A 22,132-nucleotide genomic window follows, 5' to 3' on the forward strand; every position below is an offset into this window, starting at 1 on the left:
TGTGAATAGCTATGATTTTTTTAAAAAAATTTTCAAAAAAAAATAATTTTCTGTTTTTGAAATATTTTTGCCAAAAATGTAATATTTTAATTTTAATTTTTGTAATTTGTTTTTGCATTTAGTCGATGGGTTGTCATTCTTTATTATATTTCAATCTGAGATACCTTGAAATTATGTATCTTTTTGAAATGTTCCCTGAAGTAAAACAGTTTGAACAAACCTACAATTTTAAAGGATTCTCCTTAGGGTTCAAATAATTATAGGAAAAAATAAAATTGTTTTTTTTAAATCTATATTTAAACTTCATCATCCTGTCCGAACCATTAGTCTCCTTCAGCCTCTGACAGCAGTTAAAGGAAGGCGGAAACTCAATCATTTCATGTTTGTCTAGAAAAACAACAACTAAGCGAGAACTCTTATGTTTCAGTTCGCACGCAATATGCGTAGATAGAAAACGAAAAAGTATAAAAACAGAGGAGACAATATATAATAAGGTCTGTACTCAGTTGTCTAAAACGTCTCCTCAACTTAGTTGACACGAGAATCGTAGATCGAAAATCCTCATTCTCAATAATAATAATTATTATTGTCGTAATACCAAATCATCACGGTTATTCATCATCTGGAATCGAAAAGGATCATCTCAACATTAGGTATGAACAATCTTTATCACTATATTGAGGGATCTGTGTTTGTGAATTGTGATCATTCGGTCCTCATTTGTATGTACAAAAACCTGGAAAAATTCCAAAGTTCAAAAGATGCGTAAATTGAATACTGTGTTGTTTTTTTAAAGGACAAAAATAACACATTTTGTTATGATATTATGTTTCTCTATTCTGTTACATTGTACACAATAATATTTTGGACATTAATTCTTTCCACATCAATCAAGAGAGTGTAATTTATTAATGACTCTCCCAGATTGATTTTAAAATCCCAACAAACAAGATAAAATGTACCGTTATTAATGGGTTACTTTTAAGTATGCGAAAGTATTCCTAAAAGATTCGATTTGAAGGTAATAAGAAACTTTACTTGATACAGCCTTTTTCTTCTGTTTTCAGTGGTTTCAATATATTCTATATTTATTCGACAGTGAAGGAGTAGTCCGAACTTTTCGACAGAAATGACCATTTGATTTTCTCAGCATGATTAATTCTATATGATGATATTGCAAACTACAATATCACATAGAGGCTTTATATGAAATTTCGTTAAACGATTGTTGAAACATTTTACTATCTGGGGAAATTTGAAAATATAAAATACTTTAAAATAGGACAGACATTTATACTTAATAAATACTTATAAATTCACTTATCTCCTGGGGAGAACGAAATGAGCGCCCCCTACAACTTCTATAGCATACTTATTTAATTTTAACACCTACATATGAGATCAGTCACTTAACTAAAAAGATCTAAATGGTATTTTATTTGGATAAACATAGTATTTAATAATTAATTAAAAATCCTTTGAATTAGATTTAACACTGTTATATTTTTACTATAAATATATATTCGTTAACCAATTTATAGTTTTTTAGCAACTAATTTTATTGCATTTTGATTGATGTCTGTGTTTCTGCTCTGAGACTTTTGGACTTGATTATTGATTGATTAATTATGTTTAATATGACTCAAATCTATAAAAACTTGTTCCCTGCCTATATTATTGAATGAAACCCCTCTTTCATCAATCATTTGTTTCGAAAAAGAAAACACTTAATTTAATTTATCATGCAAATAAATCTTAAGTTTACTTACTCATTATTGAGGCTGCATAAGCTAATCACTTTGTGAGGAATTTATGTATGTATACATAATCTTCAATTTCATACCTACATTTTCATGCGGTGTTTTATTATTTATCTCAATTTGGGTCATTTTGTTTAGTTTGCCCCGTTTTACATTTGTTTGATTTCAATACATGTATTATTTGAGGGATTTAAGGGGATTGGATTATACTTATTTTATCCACGGAATAACTACAAATTGATACTTTTATTTATCCAAAAATTACGGAATTGCTTACACATAAATTAGCTAACAAAAATATTTGGATCCCTCCCTGGAATACATACATATTTATTCTCATTAATTAAAAAAAATATAAATAAACTCATTTCTTTCCTCTACATAAACGATTATGACGGATTAGTTTCTTCAATTACGACATAATTTAACTCTACTTAGTGGACCCGTCTTCTTGAGCCGACACTGTAGTAGCAAAGTTTGGCTTTTCCCATACTATTTCTGTGTCGGTCAATTGATGCCATATATATATATATATATAAGGAAAGGTTCATACGCAGGTGTTTATCAACTGATTAATTATACGAGATTGCTTAATGACCCTCAAAGATGTTTCATACAACTATAAATATCATCATTATATTAGTAAATAAATACTCATTTACTCCAGTTAATATTAAATTGTATCGGAATATTTCTCGTAACATATTTTGAATGCTATTTTTATGGCAAATCACTATCGTTGACCTTAAATATTTTATCACTTTTTATATATGCATTTATTTGCAAGCGCATAATTATATATTTATGCATCCATTTATCATTCAATAGTATTAATAATGAATAATTGCTTGTGTTGTATATGTGTTAATGTACATGACGAGGTTTTGTAGCATGTAGAAGAATATACTTTGTTCCGTTTTTTTACTATAAATTTTCCGTCAACTTAAAAGTTGAGTCGACATCCTCATGGCATGTTGAAGAATAAGCGACCCTGTTTCGCCTCTCTGTTATATATTTAAATAAGTTATATAATTACATACGTTTGTTATAAAACGAAAGGAAAAAATTAATGGAACTATTATTATACTTATTATTTGTTGAATGCTGATAGTAAGACTTTATTAATAAAGCTTTCTTTCACCTTCAAATACTTTTCAAAACTCTAATTGTTAATATTTTGATAATTATTATTATCATTTCTACTCTTCATGTTTTTCGCTCGTGTAACTTCTTTCCTATATATATTTGTACTTTTAAAGACATCAAAAATGATATCTTTTGTTTTGAAGGTTTCAAATTATGAAATATTAATTCAAATTTCCCAGAATTTGATGCACGTTCAAGACACGTGAATTCATATTGATATTTATATAGTTTGTGTAGTATATATATATATTTTATTAATGATATTCAATAAAGGAGTAAGACTAAGTACTTAAGGAATGTTCTGATTACTTTATTTTGTTCTAAGCATTTATTTGTGCATACATATAAATATTTGAGACTTCTAAATTGTTGTCAACTAGTTTGAAATTTGACTCATGAAATATTTTTATGTTCCTTCGACAGTCAAACTAACCCAAATATGTGTGTACTGTGCTGACTTTCGAAAATGAGTGCTCTTACTACATGAAATATTTAAAAATATCCCTGTAGTACATGTGTACCTAATGTCATATTTTGATTCCAGAAATGAGCACGGCTCCCAAAACTTGTCCAATTTCAATACCAGAGCTATGTACGAGTAAAAACTCTGAAAATGTTCCTACTCGCCTACGTTCTGCAAGACTCCGGAGCGAATATAGGTCCCTTGCAACACAAATGATGTCATCCACTCCCAAAAATGAAGCTTTTGATCATGGAAGCTCTCCTACTGGGTAAAAAAAGAATACAAATAATATACAATTATTAATTAATTATTTAATTCCCAATGTCATATAATTGTTTTCCTCATATCCATCATGGTTAGTAAGTTTGGGCGTCATTTTGCTGTAGCTTTGGGAAAGAGGACGCCCACATCCGCTTCGACTACGTCAACACCTCATGTTATTGCCTTGGTTGGCCTTCCCGCTCGAGGAAAGACGTACATATCCAAGAAATTATCTCGTTATCTCAATTGGATCGGTGTGGATACAAAGGTTTGCTCTGATTGGATAATCATTTTATACCATCTATCCATAATCTCTCTATAATAGGTCTATAATCTTGGGGATTATCGTCGCAAATTAAGCCATTACAACTCCCATGAGATATTTGATAATAAGAACGAAGCTGGCCTTCGTCTCAGAAGTAAGATTTGTGAAGACTCTGTTCAGGATGCAATTAATTGGCTTGAAACAGAGGGGGGAGAAGTGGCTGTCATTGATGCCACAAATACTACGATCTCTAGAAGGAAATTTTTGTACGAAAAAATAGTTATAGAAAAAGGATTTAAACTATTTTTTGTGGAGTCCATTTGTGATGACGAAAAAATCATTAATGCAAACATTCGTACCGTTAAAGTAATTACGCATTATTAGTCTTAGATGTGAGCGTTGAAATTAATTAGATATTCAAGGTTATTGTGGAGGCTTTATAATAGCGAAGGCACATCATAAAATAACTAAATATCTAGTCATTTCTATAAAGTACATGCATTAATGGCAGAAAACAACAGCAAAAACAGCATAGTTAATTAAGTATTTATATTTTTAGATTTCTAGCCCGGACTACGTCCACTTTAGTGAGGATCAAGTGGTTGAAGACTTTAGGAAACGGATAAAACACTACGAATGCATTTATGAAACCATTGATGAAGAGATGGAGCCAAACTTAAGTTTTATGAAGATTTTCAATGCTGGAGAAAAAGTACTTGTTCACAAACATGAGGGTCATATCCAGAGCCGGGTTGTATACTACCTTATGAACATAAAAATAACACCTCGCACCATTTATCTCACGAGACATGGTATATTTTGATCTTTTATGAGTTATGGAGCTAGTCCTGAATTTAATGTTATTTACACTCCGTCTTTCTAGGTGAATCGAATCATAATGTGATGAGAAAAATTGGTGGAGATGCAATACTCACAGAAAATGGAGTAAACTATAGTATTCAAATCGGAAAATATATCAATTCACTCAATATTGAAAACCTTTCTGTTTGGACATCGTGGATGAGGCGGACCATTCAGACGGCAAAGCATATCAATGGTACTCACGAAAGGTAAAACATTTTTCTATAAAGTAATTAGATTGTATTAAATATAGGATGAATTTTTTGACTCTCAATAATATGAATTTGGATTGAGTGAATTAGTCAAATACTTTCACTAAACTTCGTCCTTATAATTTGAATAATAATGGATTAATTAACTTTTATACTCGGTAGTAATAAGGATCATTATATCTAAATTTTACGATCAGACAATTAATTAATTCCTCGTTTAATAAATCACGCAACTCATCACTTCATTTTATTTTATATAATAAATATTTTTATAACATACAGATGGAAGACACTCAATGAATTGGATGTGGGGATATGTGATGGCATGACGTACGAAGAGATTATGGAACATTACCCCAATGATTTTCGAGCTCGTGATGAAGATAAATACCGCTATCGCTATCCCCGTGGAGAGTCTTATGAGGATCTCGTGGCCCGATTAGAACCTGTCATAATGGAACTCGAGCGGCATGGATCTGTGATTGTCATTGGACATCAAGCTGTTCTACGGTAGGCAAAGTGTTCTTTGTTTTTTCTTGTAGATTTCTGTTAGTACGAAGTCCATTTTATAAGGTTCAACTTTTTGATACCGGACGACTACTGTTTTAAATACGTTTAAAGACATTTTTTTTGTTTCTTTGATCTCGTGACGAACCATATCTTTGGGTATTATATAGTTTTAAAGGCATTGTTATTATTTTAACACGAAGTTGTGCTATGATATTAATATGGGCACTATATAAATAAACTAGTCCATTGTTAAAGTTGTTCAAAGCATCCTGCCTCACAGACCTCCTTGATCTCTACACTTTCTTAAATGCAAATTTGTCTGCTCATGTAGTTTTGCATTTGATTTGTATTGCTTAAAAAATAAGTTATTGATTCAGGGTCATTTAAAATATCCTATTTAATGCTAGATTGTGAAATATACTTTGTCTATGGTTATAGAAAACTGCATAATAACTTGACAAACAGGAAGGTTTTTGGAGTTGAAGGGGGTTTGGATATCCCATGAGTTGAGAACATGTTTAAGTCTTTTTTAATATTATTAATGTATATAATATATACTCAAAATATGCTCTGTACATACAAGGTGCGTAATAGAAAAATAGACATTTTGAATATGTAATTTTATAAGTTTAATTTCCTAGAGAAGGTTTAAGATTAAACTCTGACCAGATGTTGGTACCTGCGTTGAAACAATTTCTAATCTTTAATGTAGACTCCATCAACTTTGATAATATCCTTGATGCATCTCTGCTAGCTCTGACTGGTGGTAATAATGTAATAATGGCTCATGGAGTTCCAATGTTCATCAACTGAAGCCTTGAGAGCTTCGAGATTCGATACCTGGCCTCAACATACAGCCAGATAGAAAAGTTGAGCGGGCTGACATCTGTTTAGTATGGTGGCAACATTGTTTTCAGCCAGAAAGGAATATAATTCTCTTAAAAGGACTGCGTGATCCTTGCTGTTAGTGCCGGTGCTCGTCTGGATGAGAATACCATCATTAAAGGAATTCTTGACACAATAATTAGTATGTTTGCTTGCTTAAGTCAAGTCTCGGATCTCTGTTGGTGATTGTTCCGCCCAAATAGAGAAACAATCTCTATTATTTTGTCTCTTTGTGAAGCCATTTTCAATTGATTGTGTTCGTTTTTTGTTTATTTTTTTTTGGAAGGGGGCATCAATAATAGATTCTATTTGGTATCAATACACACAGTTTGTCAGCTGGAGAAGGAATTATCAATTCCTCTCTTGTGCTTTTTCTTATTCATCTTTCTTATATATATGGATCTAGACTTCAACTACGCATCCGGTAATATGTGTTTTTTTTTTTGCAATAAGTGCATTATGTCCGTACATTTATTATCTATCTTAAAGTGTTATGTATTTGATGGACCCCAATTTTGTTTGGATCGTATTACACACAAGTAGTGTTGGATTGGTCCTAGAACTGATTTCCTAATTGCCACCGTTCAGTCTTTTTTATTTACTTTATTGATCTGATATTTTTCACCCTTCAACTGTCCAAAGTACCGATACGTCGGTCTTTCAGTTCTACGGTCCTAGCTATCTATATACCTATTCTTTATTCATAACTAGGATTGAATTATAGAAAATAATAAATGATAGTAAGAACGTATAATAATAAGCTCTATCCACGCACCTACTACTTTAAATTTCATCAGCTGTTCAACATAACCTCTTGAAAAGGGTTATGTTGATAAGGATCAGTCTAAGATCTAAAAAAATAAGCAAGCACCGGACTGTTAGAAATGCAGTCCTTTTAGTTTTTATAGGCCAATCCAACACTACGTACAAGCAACTTGAAGGGGTGATAGTTTACTCCATCAATTTATGACACTTGAAGAGAGTAATAACTAATATTAATGATCGTACATGCACAGACACATGATATCTGTGTTCAATGTACATACATCAATACCCATAACCTTTGCATAAATTGTGAGATAGAAATCAAATTAATTTTAATGGAGGTCATGAAAAAGACTTGTATATTTTGATATATTTAATTTATGATATTTGTTTCATAAAATTGAGTAATGTTGGAGTGTTTCGAACTTTATATGTATAACATACATATATTTTATTTATGGCATATGACTTATATCCTCAAATAGTTATGCAATACACGAGGAGTATTTTAACAAAATATATCGCCTTTGTAGAGTTCTTCATCTAAAATATAGTATTAAATTTTGAATGTTTTGGGGCATGACTCAAACGCATGAGGAAGTCAGATATCGTCGAATAGCCCGGTGATGTAACTCTACTTATTTGGCTCTGGCTTAAATAGCTTCAACGTATCTTTCTATTCGAATAAATTGTGAGTTACATAGTAGTCTCTCATGTGTCTAAAACAGGTCATGTCCCTTTGAAATCATCAGAATTTTGTTCTGAACCATGACTTTTGGTGAAACTCTCTGCGTTGTTAAGGTTCTAATAAGAATTATATACCTGGATTACAGTACAGAAAGATAGGGATAAATATTTACTTCAAAATATACATTAGTCTTCATAATATTTCCTTTTTCTTACGTATAACATAGCGGGTGTGTATTGGAAATATGTACACTTAAAGAAGATAGGAATAAGAAAAACACGTGAGAGGAACTGATCATTCCTCTCATCATCTGACAAACTGATAGTATTGATATCCCTATCAACACTAAATTAACACAATCATTCGAAAAATGGCTTCACAAAGAACAAAAAAAGTCGAGATTGCTGATCTGCTTTGTGCGGAACACACATCAACAAAGATCCCATTAATGTACATGCTGAGGACAAAGTTGATCCCCTGGATCAAGGAGAAGTTTCCAGGTGGGAATGTTCAGCAAGAGGGTACACTGGCACACACAGCAAAGGGCACACAGTCCTTGATGGAGACCCAACATTCCATTCGAGTGGAAAACAATGTGGTCTCCATAATACCCACATCCAAATTCACACGACTTATCCTTCCATCTAAGACCAGGGACTTCCGTATAAGAATATCAATTCTCGAAGCCCTTAAGGCTTTTGTTGAGAAGCATTTGAACTCTTTATGAGGCAACACCATTATTACCATCTGTCAGAGCTTCTGGCGCCTCATCGAGGCCATTATTAAAGTAGATGGAAGCTACTGTTCGCAATCGGTACATACTATGAAGTGAAAGGCACGTATTAATTATCAAGAAAGAATCAGAGTCAGTGCATCAGTTATCAATAAAATTGCAATGAAATGACATAAAATGAAATCTGCGGTGTTTTAGCCTTTGATGATTAATTAAGGAAATTATCATAATTATAATATTGAATCTACAATAAATCAACACGATACTAAAAGATGTTATTCCAAAGAGCAAACCAGCGCAAATTCATATATTGTTGCGCGTCAACACAAAAACAATATTTGACAACAGTCAAGTAAATGAGAAATTCTCAGCATTTTTTTTTTACTTTATAAACACCTATCAGGGCTTTGTATTTGGACTCATGGACTCCCGGATTTGATATGTTTTTTTTAAGGAGTCAGACACGTCAAAATTTAGTGCGAGTCCAGAGCCCTTCCTTCTCTTTAGTATTATTCATACAATGATGTAAATCCGGTGTACTTTTTAGTTGTCTCGCTAATTTGTAATTGGTGATATAAAGAAGGAATTTTCTTTTCCTGAGTAGTTTTTATTATTATTTAATTCCTGGGCAGTGAACGTCATTTCCTAAATTGATTCAATTATATTCAAAATCTGATTAAACATTCGTGTGTGCTCATAAAAGACAGAACGTAGCCTTGAGGATTTGTTGCAGAATTATAATTGTAAGTCCATGTTGGACTCAAAGTAGAATTGGGATCGGCATCGGAGTAGTTGTAGCAAATGTTTATATCCCTTTTTCCTTCCTCTCTCATGACAGCTGATATAATGTGCCCCTAAAATGAAATCGGATTAATTCTAGCAAATGTTATGGTTAATATCTTTTTTCCGATTTGATTCCAATTAATCGACCCATCACTAGATATAACGTAAACACTTGTTTCTTGTTTTTTCTAATACATTTAGTATTTGTAAATATACATAATCCAAACGAAAGTTTCTATGACCATTTCTGTTTTTGTGGACCATTTTGCAGAGCATAAGAGCCACGGCTCGCTCTTTTCATAAACAAAGATGTAGTGTATTTTCCTTTCAGCTGTAATAATTAATTTTCATAAGTTGACTCCTGTATGATCTACAAGAGCCGACTCTACGTATTATGAACTCAAAAAAAGTTACTACTTAGGATTTCTGATACCTACCCCATAGGTTTTTCTGCAAGATCCTGGGGAACCAATTAATAAAAATCCGGATCCTGGAAATTCCGAGATGAGATAATAAATAACAATTACTCTAAAGTTTAGTTAATTTGTTAAGGAGAAAACATACATTTTAAGGTAGTTTTATTCATACATGGGTGAAAAATACAACATTAGCTCATGCTTTCTATGTTAGAAGATAAAGTAATCAATACTATGCCTTTTTTGGTTTGTTATGGGTGCTGTTTTGTGGTTCATGTACACTATAGTTTATTTGATAAAAACTGTATGTACAAGTTGCTACCAAAAAATGAGATGAATAATTTGAAATGAAGGATTTACAGTATTTGCTATGAGAATCATTATATTTCATGAATGATTTAAATATTAATAATATTTAATATATATGGCTATTTTAATACAAATGACTGAAATATAGATATCCTTTGGCTCATTATAAAGTCAAATTTCCAGAGTCATATTACTCATAAATACATAACAACCATATAATCTTAATAAGTCAAAATGAAATGGTTGTATCAATGTATAGTTGGTAATTACATAGAAATACCAATAAGTCATGCATTCAAGGACGAATGAATAGCAACTTATACTCGTATATACATCAAATTTATAAAAAAAAGTATATTCGCTCATTTAATAAAAAGAAAAGGAAGCAGTTGAAGGACCGAATTGAGAAGGACTAATAATTGAAATGCATGTCCTTCATGAATGTGATCATGTGCTCAATTTTTTTCTTTTTTGTGTGTCAATTATTTTCGCCAATTTATGAAATAACACTGGCTAAAATAACTACTACTCTCACTCAATGAGTTAAATATTCATTGGCCTTAACCTTTTATGACATGGCTGGAGATTTGACTCCGGTTACAGTGCCAAAAGTGTAACAAAATATTTACACTATAAAATAATCATGAGTCTTTTCTTGGGTAAAAATGTCTATAAATTATTATTTTTTTAAGTTTCAATCCGATATTTTGTGACGTTTAGCCGTGAAATTTGAATTTGTGACCAATTTTGTTCAAAAATGACTTTTTTTGAAATCCCAATTTTGTAGACCTATAGAATCTACAATATATATTAAAATAACTATGTAATAATTATGTTGAAATGATAGATAATGCCCAGGACATTAAAATAGAACTATTTCTTTCCGTTTTTTCTTCCATAATTTTTGTGCAATGGCAGTTTAAAAAATATGTCTCAAGTGACGAACACAAATTCACACTTTTTGAAAAGTTCCTGCCTTTAGGTAGCCAATATCTACTCATAGGAAGGACTTCAGAGTTGATTTAAATATCATTTTATTTTAAATTTAATAAACTTTAAATTGATACCTAATTTATACTATTTCTTGTTCCGGAACATTTACAAAAAAAATTATTACGTTTACTCCCTAATTTAATTGATGTGTGAAAAAAAACCGTCCGTCATTAAAACCTTAGGAGCCACTTATATACTTGAAATTTAATCGTTTGTGCCTGAAATAGTATCTTTTAGGCTGATGGGTTTAATTATCTCTTGCTAGGTAAAGTATTACCATTTTTATTTTATTTTGTTTCACAATTTTAAAGCAAAATTGAGAGGCTGCAACAAAAAATAAAATAAGTGATATTCGTTAAAAGTTAATCGATTTTTTTTTTTTTTTTTTTTTTTTTTACAAAACAACTAAACTTGATTTTTGAGCAAAATATCCATGTGTTTCAGAATGCAGTGATATTGCGCAATCACATGACCAGCAGCTACTTGATATTGACTAAATCAAGGTAAAATTTGTCACAAAGCAACTCCACGTGCTCAAAACCTCAAGTATTTGACTAATTGATTCATTTGTAGAACTTGAAAATGCTAAAAAGATTTTTATTTCCATTAGATTAGACATACCTTTACAGAAAGTATATATTAGGGTATATCTAAAAAACACTTACATATTGTGTATTTCTGACTTTAAATTTGAATTCAACATAAAAATTTTGGCTTAGAAAACATACATTTCTGATAAGAATTCGAAACTTGATATTTTCCCAATTTTGGCTGGGAAATTGGGCTCAAATCTCAAACCATGTCTTATATTTATACGTAAAAAAAGTTTTATTATTATTTTTCAAAAAATAATAATAATAAAAATTAGAAACCCAAATACCCTATAACTAATCAGTGACGCCATTAATATTATTTAAACAAGGCTGCAACCTCCCCTCCATACTTCTTCCATTTGAACTAGAGTACATACTCCAACTTGAAGCTAAATGCATACATACTGCATAGTTGTTTTTTATTTATGTTATTCTCCTTGTAAATCAAAACAGTGCTTACTTGACGGTCAGACTCGTCGGTTTTACATTATCTTATCCAGATTTTCGACAATTGCCCTTACAGTGCATCATCTTTGACATCAAAATTACCGGAATGGAATCGATGTAACCAAAATACCGTGTAATTGGGTATTTCAGTATCAGGGCTATAAACACTATTAACATTTTCAGCCGCCTGGCTTACGTTTTCGCCTTGTTTGAAGAAAAACTGTAAAATACGGCGTATTTTCTCTTTACTGGTGTCCATCTTTGACCCCTGTTCAAATAACACGAATTCAAACAATCACTAAAGCCATATATTAGAAAAGTAATAGATTTCCCTTTATTACAACTATTGTAATGTACTTTTGGTAGCACCGGAGATATACCAGAGTTGTTAGGCGTCGAGAAGCAGACAAACTTTGCTCTAATAATATAGATTCACTTTACTAATATCGAAGATTACTTTCTCAAGAAATCATTACGTTTACGCATTGCTCTGAGTTATTAAACGTCGTCGACAAATAGGCAAATTTTGTTTTAATAATATAGATTCACTATGACAGGGATATAACTTTGATCCAAATGCTCAACAGATATCAAATTGCAACTGGGGCATTCTATGTTGGAAACCTAGGAAGGCAGTAGGGAAATATGTTCAAGTGTTCTAAATGTGGAGACACAATAAAAAAACAATTAGTCACTTTTTAGGAGAATGTCGACGCATTAAAACATACTTTACTTCACTTAAAAAGAGCGTGTAGGCATTTATGGGGGAAAAGCTGTCACGAGTCTTAGATAAAGTATGGGCTAATTGTAAATAATGAGAGGTATGCATTAGCCAATAAATGCATTATTAGATTCCATATGATGGTAGTTACGTTGAAAGCACAGAGAATGAATCTAAACAAAGGATTTGTGGCGACGGCGATGAGGGAGCTCCAAGAGAACGCCTCCGATGATTCGATTTCAACTTGATGTAGTACGATGTCGGTATGATCTCCCTATACCAAGACCTAGTTTGTTTTTTAACAAGAAAAAATTATTTTATTTTTTACATAATATTCTAGTTTTTAGAATGATACTCAGCCGTGTAAACCCCATTAATTATTCTAAATATAATAATAATATAGATTCACTGAATGAATATAGAAGATGAGTATCCAATAAATCCTCGCTGTTACTTTTCCTTTTTTTATGAGAACTCTGACAAGTAGCTACTCAATACATAGATGTTCTCTCCTCAAGAAGGAAATATTAATGGAAACAGCTTTAGATCGTATAAAACATTGTTCAGGATGTCGATAAAAACAAAGAATCGCAGAATAAAAATGCTTAGGATTTACAACCAAACATATATATGTAACATGTACTTATATTTTCTATTTGTTCTAGAACATAAGTGCACTTTCTGTCATATTATAGTATGAGACCGAAAAAAATCGGTCCACAAAGTGAGCCCGAAAAAAAATCAATCCTAGGTATGACACTGCGGTTCTGGACCGAAAAAATCTGTCTAGAAAAAAATCACTAAGGACCGAACCGAAAAAAAAATTCGGTTCTGGACTGAGTCTCAAGATTAGTAATTACCCAATACCTAGATATTCTCTCCTCAAGATTTAAATAATAATGCACACGATTTGCGATAAAATATATATATTTTATCTCCTTTTCTTTCTTCATATGAGGTGTTGAGCCTACACAGGTTCGCTGCTAACCCTCATCTAAAGTCAAATTCATTTTTTATTAATAATAGGTTGGCCAAAAAGTAATTTCGTATTTCCCAGCCTTTTTTTAACTATGGATATCTTGTTCGTTATTGGTCATATCAGATCATATGTAGGAATCGTGTTTGGTGTGCATATTTCGCTTAGATATCCGCTCTATGGTCTCTTTAGAAATAAATGGGCATTACTTCCGGAACTCTAACATTGTTTATATCCAAAGGATTTGTATGGTAATGGGAAGTAGTGTTGTGTGGGTCCTTATTATGGAGGGAAGACTACAGTCCTGTCCAGTTCAGTCGCTGCCCGGTCCAGTTCAGTCCTAAATCTTATCTCCCGGCTTTTTTAATCAGTGCTAGTACTAATATTCTGAAGGACCGATGATCTTAAAGACTCATAGGACCGGTCATAAGACCTAAATGTACCAAATAAATAAAAACTGACACAGCAATAAGTCTAAGGGAAGTATTTGGAATATCTCTGATGGCTCTAGAAACATTTGTTTACATATATGTTCCTTTGTGGCTAATAGAAAAATATGGTTATTCCCAGAGTATTCCATTTAAAACTTTTTTAAATAAATGACCTCTTTCATAAACAGTCATATTTTTGGAAGACAATTTGTTTTGTTTGTGAAATTTCTAAATGTTTCACAACAACTAATATAACAATCTAATATACATACTACAAATTTTTGCACTGATATCCCATTTTTCTCGACTGACATATCCAAGCAGCAGACTTGGTTATGGCAATGTAATTGCAACTTAATGCATAATGGGCTTGGCTACGACATAAACGTCTCATGTACTTAGTTTTTCTTCAATGATCCCCAAATTAGAACAAGAAGTGACATTGATTTGTTTCATCAATCATTTATTTATGAATGGGTGTGTGTTCAAAGTATAATTACTAAGAAAAATTGCTATTCAAATACAAATATATGCTCTTTCTATTTCGTTTCATCATACTTATACAATATATATGCAGGGTGGCTCTTAAATACTGAAAAAAATATTAAACTTTGAGGGTGAGGGCTCAAAAATTAGAATCCTCTTCGAGGCCGTATAACCTCAGTTCTAAAGCTCTGACAATTTTTAATTGGTATCATTCGAAAGAGTTGACAAAAAAGCTTCAATGGGATGTGTGTTTTGTTTTTGTGTAATCAAAAATATCTGAGCAACAAGTAAAACGGCAGAGGATGTGCGATCGCCTCCGATTGCAAATCGATCTCCGACAAGAAGATGTTCACAGTGGACGCTGTTTTGTACAGGAGAAATGATCGCTTCTTGTCTTAATCAAGAGCTCAGGTCAAGAGAACCTTCAGGATCAAATATCCAGCTCAGGTGATGGTCCTCTGGGTCGTAACCTCCGACAGCAGGACAATAAAGTCAGTACAGACGTCTACAACAAGGTCCTCGGGTACCATGGTTGACGAGCAAATTATCCAACGACAGCTATCTGTTTACCCGAGACGGCGCTCTGGCACACACTTCCACCAAGGTGCAGCATTTCCGCAAGGAGAACATGACTGCCTTCGTCCTCACCCGACATTAACACCCTAGACTTCGCTGTTTAGTGCGTCTTGGAGGGCAAGAAAAATAAGACTTCTCACACGAATGTTGATGCTCTGAAGGCCGTGATCACCAAAGAGTGGAAAAACTTATCCTCGTGTTTCATCAAGCTTCTGTTCGTCCCCGTATTGAAGTCATCATTCAGAATGGAGAGGGGCATATTCAATGAAAAGTGTAGAGAATTGTTCGAGTTACCAATTTTGAATTAAAAATATTGTCATGTAAATATGTAGAAATGAAAACGGCTTTTAATATTTTTGAGTCCTTACTCATGTTACTATGTTAGTCATAGAGACTTGGAGATATTCTTGTAAAACAATTCGTCAACAGAAGCAACATAGATTCATATGATCAAAGCCAGAAATGAAAGTGAACACACTGTCAATTTGAAGACTGTTTGGGAGGAGAGGAGCTTAGCTGTCATGACTGAGATCAACTATGAGATAAAAAAATAGACACAAATCCCACTCTGTTTTTAGCAAGGACATAGGCACCAATTACAGTGATGTTGATCCTCAATTCAACAAGGATTTCTTACACTTATATCTACATAGCGTGGATCTTTGTCTATCCTGTAATAGTAATTACTTTATACATGTATATTCTCTTGTCAAGAAAAGAAGAATAATGATGACAGCTTTCGTAAATAAAAAGAAGATGTTTAGTTAGAAATTGCAACAAGAGTACGATTTTGCAATTCCATATTTTTTTTAATCTCTGAGAAGCAAACAATTATCTCCTTTGGTCAAGTCTGACCGTTTTTAGTCATGAGTGATGGAAAGTGTGTGTTTTTCTCTCTTGAAGACAAATTAAATTAATAAAGTGATCGGTTTTTCGCTGAAGAAAGATCTACTTTACGCTATAGCAATACACTGCATCAAAAACCAGAGTCTGTGATGATCAATAATGTAAATCCGGTGTGTTTTGTAGAGCTGGCCCGTTAATTTGTAATTGGTAATATAAAAGGGGGATTTTCTTTTCTTTAGCAGTTGTCATTATTATTTTATTCCTGAGTAGTGAAAGTCCTAATTTATATTCTAAGCCAGATTGGACATTTGTGGATGGTCATAAAAGACAGAGTGTAACCCTAAGGATTTGTTGCGGATTTATAATTGTAAGTCCGGGTTGGACTCAGAGTAGAATTAGGGATCGACATTGGAGTAATTCTTGCCAATGTCCTTGTTTATTTCCTCTCTTGTCACAGCTGATTGTAGATGATCAATGGAAACGTCATGAACATTATTATTTCTCTCGTTTAAAAAAAACCTTTTAAATTGTCAGGGTTACCATGCTGATTTTCGGGATTTTTTTAATTATTAACATGTCATTCTACATTAGATTTTCAACTTTAGGGATAATATGTAATGTCATTAGCCGGTCTGGTAAGTCACTCCTTATCTTTCTGCTCTCTGGGATCAAAATTAATTGAATTGAGTACGTGATCACCGATCTTAAAAAATGTATCCTGTTCAAGGAAAAGGCTTTCAATAAGAAGGTGATCCCTTTCACACGTTCAATATGACAAAAAGGGGTGTAAGACACATTTCTCAGTCCTTATTTTTAATCCGATGGATTTTGGAATATCGTCCATTTTGGAAGAAAGGTCTGCAAGAAGCCCCCCATCCAAATTTAGATGTACGGATAATCTAAATTATTTGGAGAATGAAGCAGCATCCCCATGGAAGTTGCCGTGTCTTCTCTGATACATTGGCTAACAGATTCAAGGCTGTAATTTCTGCAAAAGGCCACCATTTTGAATAATATTTTTGTCACTTATTGATATCATATAGTGTAAAATTTATGCAAAATTTTAAGTTCAAAGTTACAGAATTATTCGATTATTTGTTTTACAGGATTTAAACTGACCCTATAAAGGTGTGCGCGTCTAAAACTGAACACTCCTTTAAATTTTACGCCATGCACATATTCCTGATTTTATTGAGTTGAAACCGGCTTATACTTCGAGGCAAGGGTCTTGACTAGTTAGAAACAAAACTCCAGTAAAATCTAAATAGCAACAGTGAAACAACAGCCGATAATATGGAAAGACGTCGACTCGCAATTTTGGAACTTCTTTCCGTGCGGGGGAAAACTCCCACTGAGATTGCCAAGGCTCTGATCTGCAGTCGTACCAACGTTTACAGTGTGGTAGCCAAAGGGACTCCTGAGACGACCACAAGATCTAAGTCAATGCCTCGAAGATAGGACGAAATGACTGCTGCTGCCGTGAAAAAGTCTATCGAGGACGAGAGAGGCAAGGTCGCCGTCAGCGGCCTCTCCAGGGAGTTCAATGTCAGCAGAAGGACTATGGACCGGCTAGTTAAGAAAGATCTTGGCCTTAAAGTCTACAAGACAATCCCTCGTAAAGCCTGAAGCCTGTAGACAAGGAAAAACGCCTCGTAAGGTCGAAGGTTCTTCTCAACGAGCTTAAGAAAGCCGCCTCACTCGCCTGATTGTTCGCCGTTTGACTTTGTAGTGTTTGGGCGTTTAAAGGTGATGCTGTTGGGAGTCCAATACAGGTTCAAGGACCAGTTGAAGCTGTCCTCAAGAATGCCTGAGCCAACCTCGACCAGAGCTTTATCGCCTAGTCATGAAGCAAGTTCCGGACCAGGCTGGAGTTGGTAGTGGAGAAGATGGGCGGCCATATTGAATAGGCATGTGTCTAAGACTCTCATCTTTCATGTTAAATAAATTAATTCGTCGACCACTTTAAAAATGACACAATTATTTAGCTATTTAACAAAAAACTCAGAGTGTTCAGTTTTAGACGCGCACACATGTATAACAATCAGTGATGTATGTTGCATGTTAAAAAAGAACGTGGTGATTTGAACAAGGTTTGGAAGGAAAGCAGCTTAGCTGGTATTGATGATAATGAGGGTTTGCTCCTTGTTGTACTCGGAGTAGAATTGACGTAGTCGGAATAATTCCAGCATATATGTCCTTCCTATATACGGAGTGGGATTTCCAGCTGGTATTAAAATGTAAAAAAATAAATTGGGAACTTCTGATTTCTTGATGCAGGCACGACAGCATACGAATTTGTGCGGGTCTACTCTTTGGAATGTCATATTTGAGTATCGTGTTGGTTATTTTATAGATAATATTATAATTATAATCATTTCCTTAATTTATAATCAAAGGCACCGCCGATTTCATTTAATTTATGTCATTGAATTTTTAAGGAGAAATGATAAATGGACTTTGATTCTTTCTTGATAATGACTTCCTACATACAATTTATCATATGTATACCTCCACAAAAAAGGGATCACCCCTGGGATTGAAATGAATTTAATCCAAGCAGAACATATGTTATTACTAAATTAAGACCCTTGTTAACAATAGCTACTTGTGATATGATTTTGCGGAGAGACAAGAAATTACTGCTATAAAGAGAAGAACGTCTACATTTAAAATAGCCTTAGTTCACGGAGAATATTCTAATTATATTTAAATTCATTGTATGTTACTATGCATTTTTAAATCAATTTACAGCAAAAATAGTGGAGAATTCTTCTTTTAGAGAGAGAGAGATGTTAACACCTGACACCGCTTAACTTATTAAATAATGAACGAAAAAAAAAGAAAAAAAAACACACATGAACTGTTTTTCCTTTTCTATCCCATATATCAAGCTTAATAGAAAAAATAGGTTAGACCATCATGTAATCAGGCATGCTAGAATTTTCAATTTGATGTATCGTACCGACTGCAAGGCAAGACAGACATACAGTCGTACACACGTTACGGTATAACCTTGCCCTATACTTAGTTTTTTCTTTACAAGGATCCCTTGTTTACTTAAAACTCCCAAGGAGGCAACCCTCATTGTTACACTCCGTATTTTATGAGCACAATTATTTGTTATTACTTTATACTTGAATGTTCACTCTTCAAAAATAATAATGATAAGAGCTTTGGAAAATTAAAAAAGGAATCCCTGTTTGATTGGCGAGCAAGCAAAAATTGCTCCCGGTTTCTAGGACATATTTTATACACTTCTATTAATAATATATAAACATTCTTGTTAGGATACATCATTCTAGAATGAATATATGTAATATATTGTATTACGCGAATCATTAGAATTACATGATTAGAATCTGATGCAATGTTTTCTTCAAAGGAAAAAACACTCCCCCCTTATTTTCCTTCTTAATTTATGTCTTCTACTTTATGAATTACGTATTATTTGTGTTGTTATTCAACTCTAAAATAATTTGCATACAATGGAGGATCTCCCTCCTATTCCCTCCTTGTGCTGCATAAATCATCATAATCCTTTTTAGTTATAATTCGTTGCAATTGAGTTTGAATGTGGAACGATTCAATTGCCATATTCATAAAATAATAATTTGACATTATATATATTAAGAGTATCTCGGAAGGAAATCTATTTAATTTAGATTCAATTAGTGTTGCATCAGTTCTATTTTATTTGGTATAGTCTAGTAGAGATGGGACGGATCTCAAAAAGCTTAAAGAATTGCTTAATCGTAGTTTAAAAAAGAAAGATAGCATCTATATTTATATTGATTACTCCAAGGAGTGACAACTACATGAACAGTTGCATCGTGCACGTTGTGACCTGTATTCTACTCCTCAACATTTCCTCCAAAAGGTAGCGGAAATAAGGCCCAAAATCCGTTGGTAGTTAGTCAATTATTCGCAACTATTGAATAAAGTTGTGAAGAATTGGCTTTGAACAGCTTAAAAAGGAGCTAACTCTAATTCACCTTCAGAACATTGATATAAGAGTTAGGGGCGGATATACCAGACTGAACCTGGCGTGACTCTAGTCTTTACTTCTAAATAAGGACCTACACAACATTACTGATTTTTTGTATTTAGAAATTTGATATAATACCGCTTCTGATATTGATATATAGCATAGTGCATTTATAATAATTTTTTTTTTTAATTTCAGATGCATCCTAGCCTACTTCACGGAAAAGGATGAGGATGAACTACCCTACATCAAGATCCCAATGCATACCGTTCTTACTCTGAGTCCTCGTGCCTATGGTTGTGAAGTCAATGCAATTCCTATTGGAGTTCCTTGTGTGGATACCCACAGGGCTAAGCCCTTCATATCTGGAACTCTTTGATTTTTTTATACCTTGAGCTGTTTTTTACGTTTTTATGTATATTTACAATAGATAATGATTAATATGTTTTTTTTATGTACGAGTAGATACAAGTTGTGTAGACCTATTAAATCTTTTAGATATAGTCATGAGAGCAAGAAAGTGTTTTTATTTTGTTTCGAGTCCAAAGCGCTTTGTTGTGTACAAGTTGCAACTTGTATAAGCAGATTGTACAGCTTACAATATGTACCTCTCAGAACGACATATTTAATGAAACATCAGTCATTTTAATTGCCAACTTTTATTTGATGTTATCACGCCATTATTTTGATCTATTAGTTATTACCTCTGGATTATTTTCCTTTGTTTGTTTGAATTGTCTGTTGGTCATCAGGATTATAGCAAAAGTTAAAGATCCTTTTTGATCGAACTTGGTACAAAGATTAGATACGGTCCAGGAGGTAAGAGGCTATTGAGTTTTGAGAGGTTGAGGTACTTTAAAAATACATTATCGATTTTAACTTTTCAAATAGATTGAGATACATAACTCAATTTGATTTTAAGTGAAGGTTTTACGCTCTATCAAGGGTCCATTCAAGTTACCTCTGCTAATAAAGTTGAATGGAGGGTACTTGTTTGACTTTGTTTGTTTATTTGTCAAAAAGAAACCAAGGATAACGTGGTAATTCTGACACTTTAAAGAATGTTTGGAAGGAGAGTAGCTTAGCCGTAATGCCGTTTACCATTAAATCAGATCATACGTTCAATTATACAAGCAGATATGAGAGTTAGGAAAACAGTAGAAATCGCATTCCGTATACAGGAGAGGTCCACAGGATTATACTTTGGGGTGGGGTGCTTTCTCTTTGGAATTTATTTGGAAAAAAAAAGATCAAAAATCTACAGCTGTTTACAGAAAATTTATTTTTTTGGAAAAAATTTCAAACCAAAAAAAAAATGGCAAAAAAATTCACATAAATTTTTCCCCTCTGCTGCATATTTTGCTCGAATGACGAAAAAAAATTCTTTCATTTGGTGGAAAGAGGATACAGTCCCCCTAGGCCACCCCCTGTGTACGCCCTTGGTATATACACATGAATGTTCCATATGGTCACCACCATAAATAATCTCTTTGTGGCACACAATACATATATTACACATATTAAAGTATGAATGCAATAAATATTCAACTTCTTTAAATTCAACAGTGCACATTTTTGACTTTAACAAAGTGAAGAAATGTTATTTCATTTATGAAAAAGGATCAAAGGAGGAGGGATCTAGTCTACCGAGTGGCCATTCTGGAATAGTTTTGAGTTCAAAGCTATGTGTTGTGTACAAGTTGCAACTTGTATAAACTGATTGTACAATTACAAAATATATATTTGATTAAACACCAGTCATTTTAATTGCCAACTTTTAATTGATGTAATCATTTCATTTTGATTTATTATGCAATTACGAGTAATATAACTGTGGTTATTTAACTTGATAATGTGTCAAAGACTATTCATGTTCTACTTTATTTTAAATTCCAACTTATAATATTTGATAATTATATGTACACGCTACAACTTCAACATAATCGCAACTCGTATGCTACAAACATATAAAAAAGTATGACAAAATATTTTATACATGTGGAAAAGGTGTTGCAGAGGCC

The 22,132-nt window shown here is 33.0% G+C and overlaps 1 protein-coding gene and 1 long non-coding RNA gene across 2 annotated transcripts; both read left to right on the plus strand.

Moving 5' to 3' along the window:
- The first annotated feature begins 425 nt into the window (after positions 1 to 425).
- LOC121125940 (6-phosphofructo-2-kinase/fructose-2,6-bisphosphatase 1) lies at positions 426 to 20,631 on the plus strand. The gene is made up of 8 exons (XM_040721210.2): positions 426 to 653; positions 3,451 to 3,637; positions 3,730 to 3,898; positions 3,956 to 4,261; positions 4,455 to 4,707; positions 4,779 to 4,965; positions 5,251 to 5,478; positions 20,310 to 20,631. The coding sequence occupies exons 2-8, from the start codon at positions 3,453 to 3,455 to the stop codon at positions 20,488 to 20,490; spliced, it is 1,509 nt and encodes a 502-aa protein (XP_040577144.1). The 5' UTR covers positions 426 to 653; positions 3,451 to 3,452; the 3' UTR covers positions 20,491 to 20,631.
- Positions 6,677 to 8,841, plus strand: LOC121125941 (uncharacterized). The gene is made up of 2 exons (XR_011782146.1): positions 6,677 to 6,787; positions 6,853 to 8,841. It is a non-coding gene; the product is annotated as an uncharacterized lncRNA (long non-coding RNA).
- Positions 20,632 to 22,132: the final 1,501 nt, after the last annotated feature.

The sequence above is a fragment of the Lepeophtheirus salmonis genome, chromosome 11 (genome assembly GCF_016086655.4).
Source record: "Lepeophtheirus salmonis chromosome 11, UVic_Lsal_1.4, whole genome shotgun sequence".
Lineage (NCBI taxonomy): Eukaryota > Metazoa > Arthropoda > Copepoda > Siphonostomatoida > Caligidae > Lepeophtheirus > Lepeophtheirus salmonis.

What these genes read in the sequence shown, in the direction of transcription:
- LOC121125940 (XM_040721210.2), top strand. Translation starts at nt 3,453, where the DNA reads ATGAGCACGGCTCCCAAAACTTGTCCAATTTCAATACCAGAGCTATGT. An exon ending in CATGGAAGCTCTCCTACTGG is followed by an intron (nt 3,638 to 3,729) that starts GTAAAAAAAGAA and finishes CATCATGGTTAG; the next exon opens with TAAGTTTGGGCGTCATTTTG. An exon ending in CAAACATTCGTACCGTTAAA is followed by an intron (nt 4,262 to 4,454) that starts GTAATTACGCAT and finishes TTATATTTTTAG; the next exon opens with ATTTCTAGCCCGGACTACGT.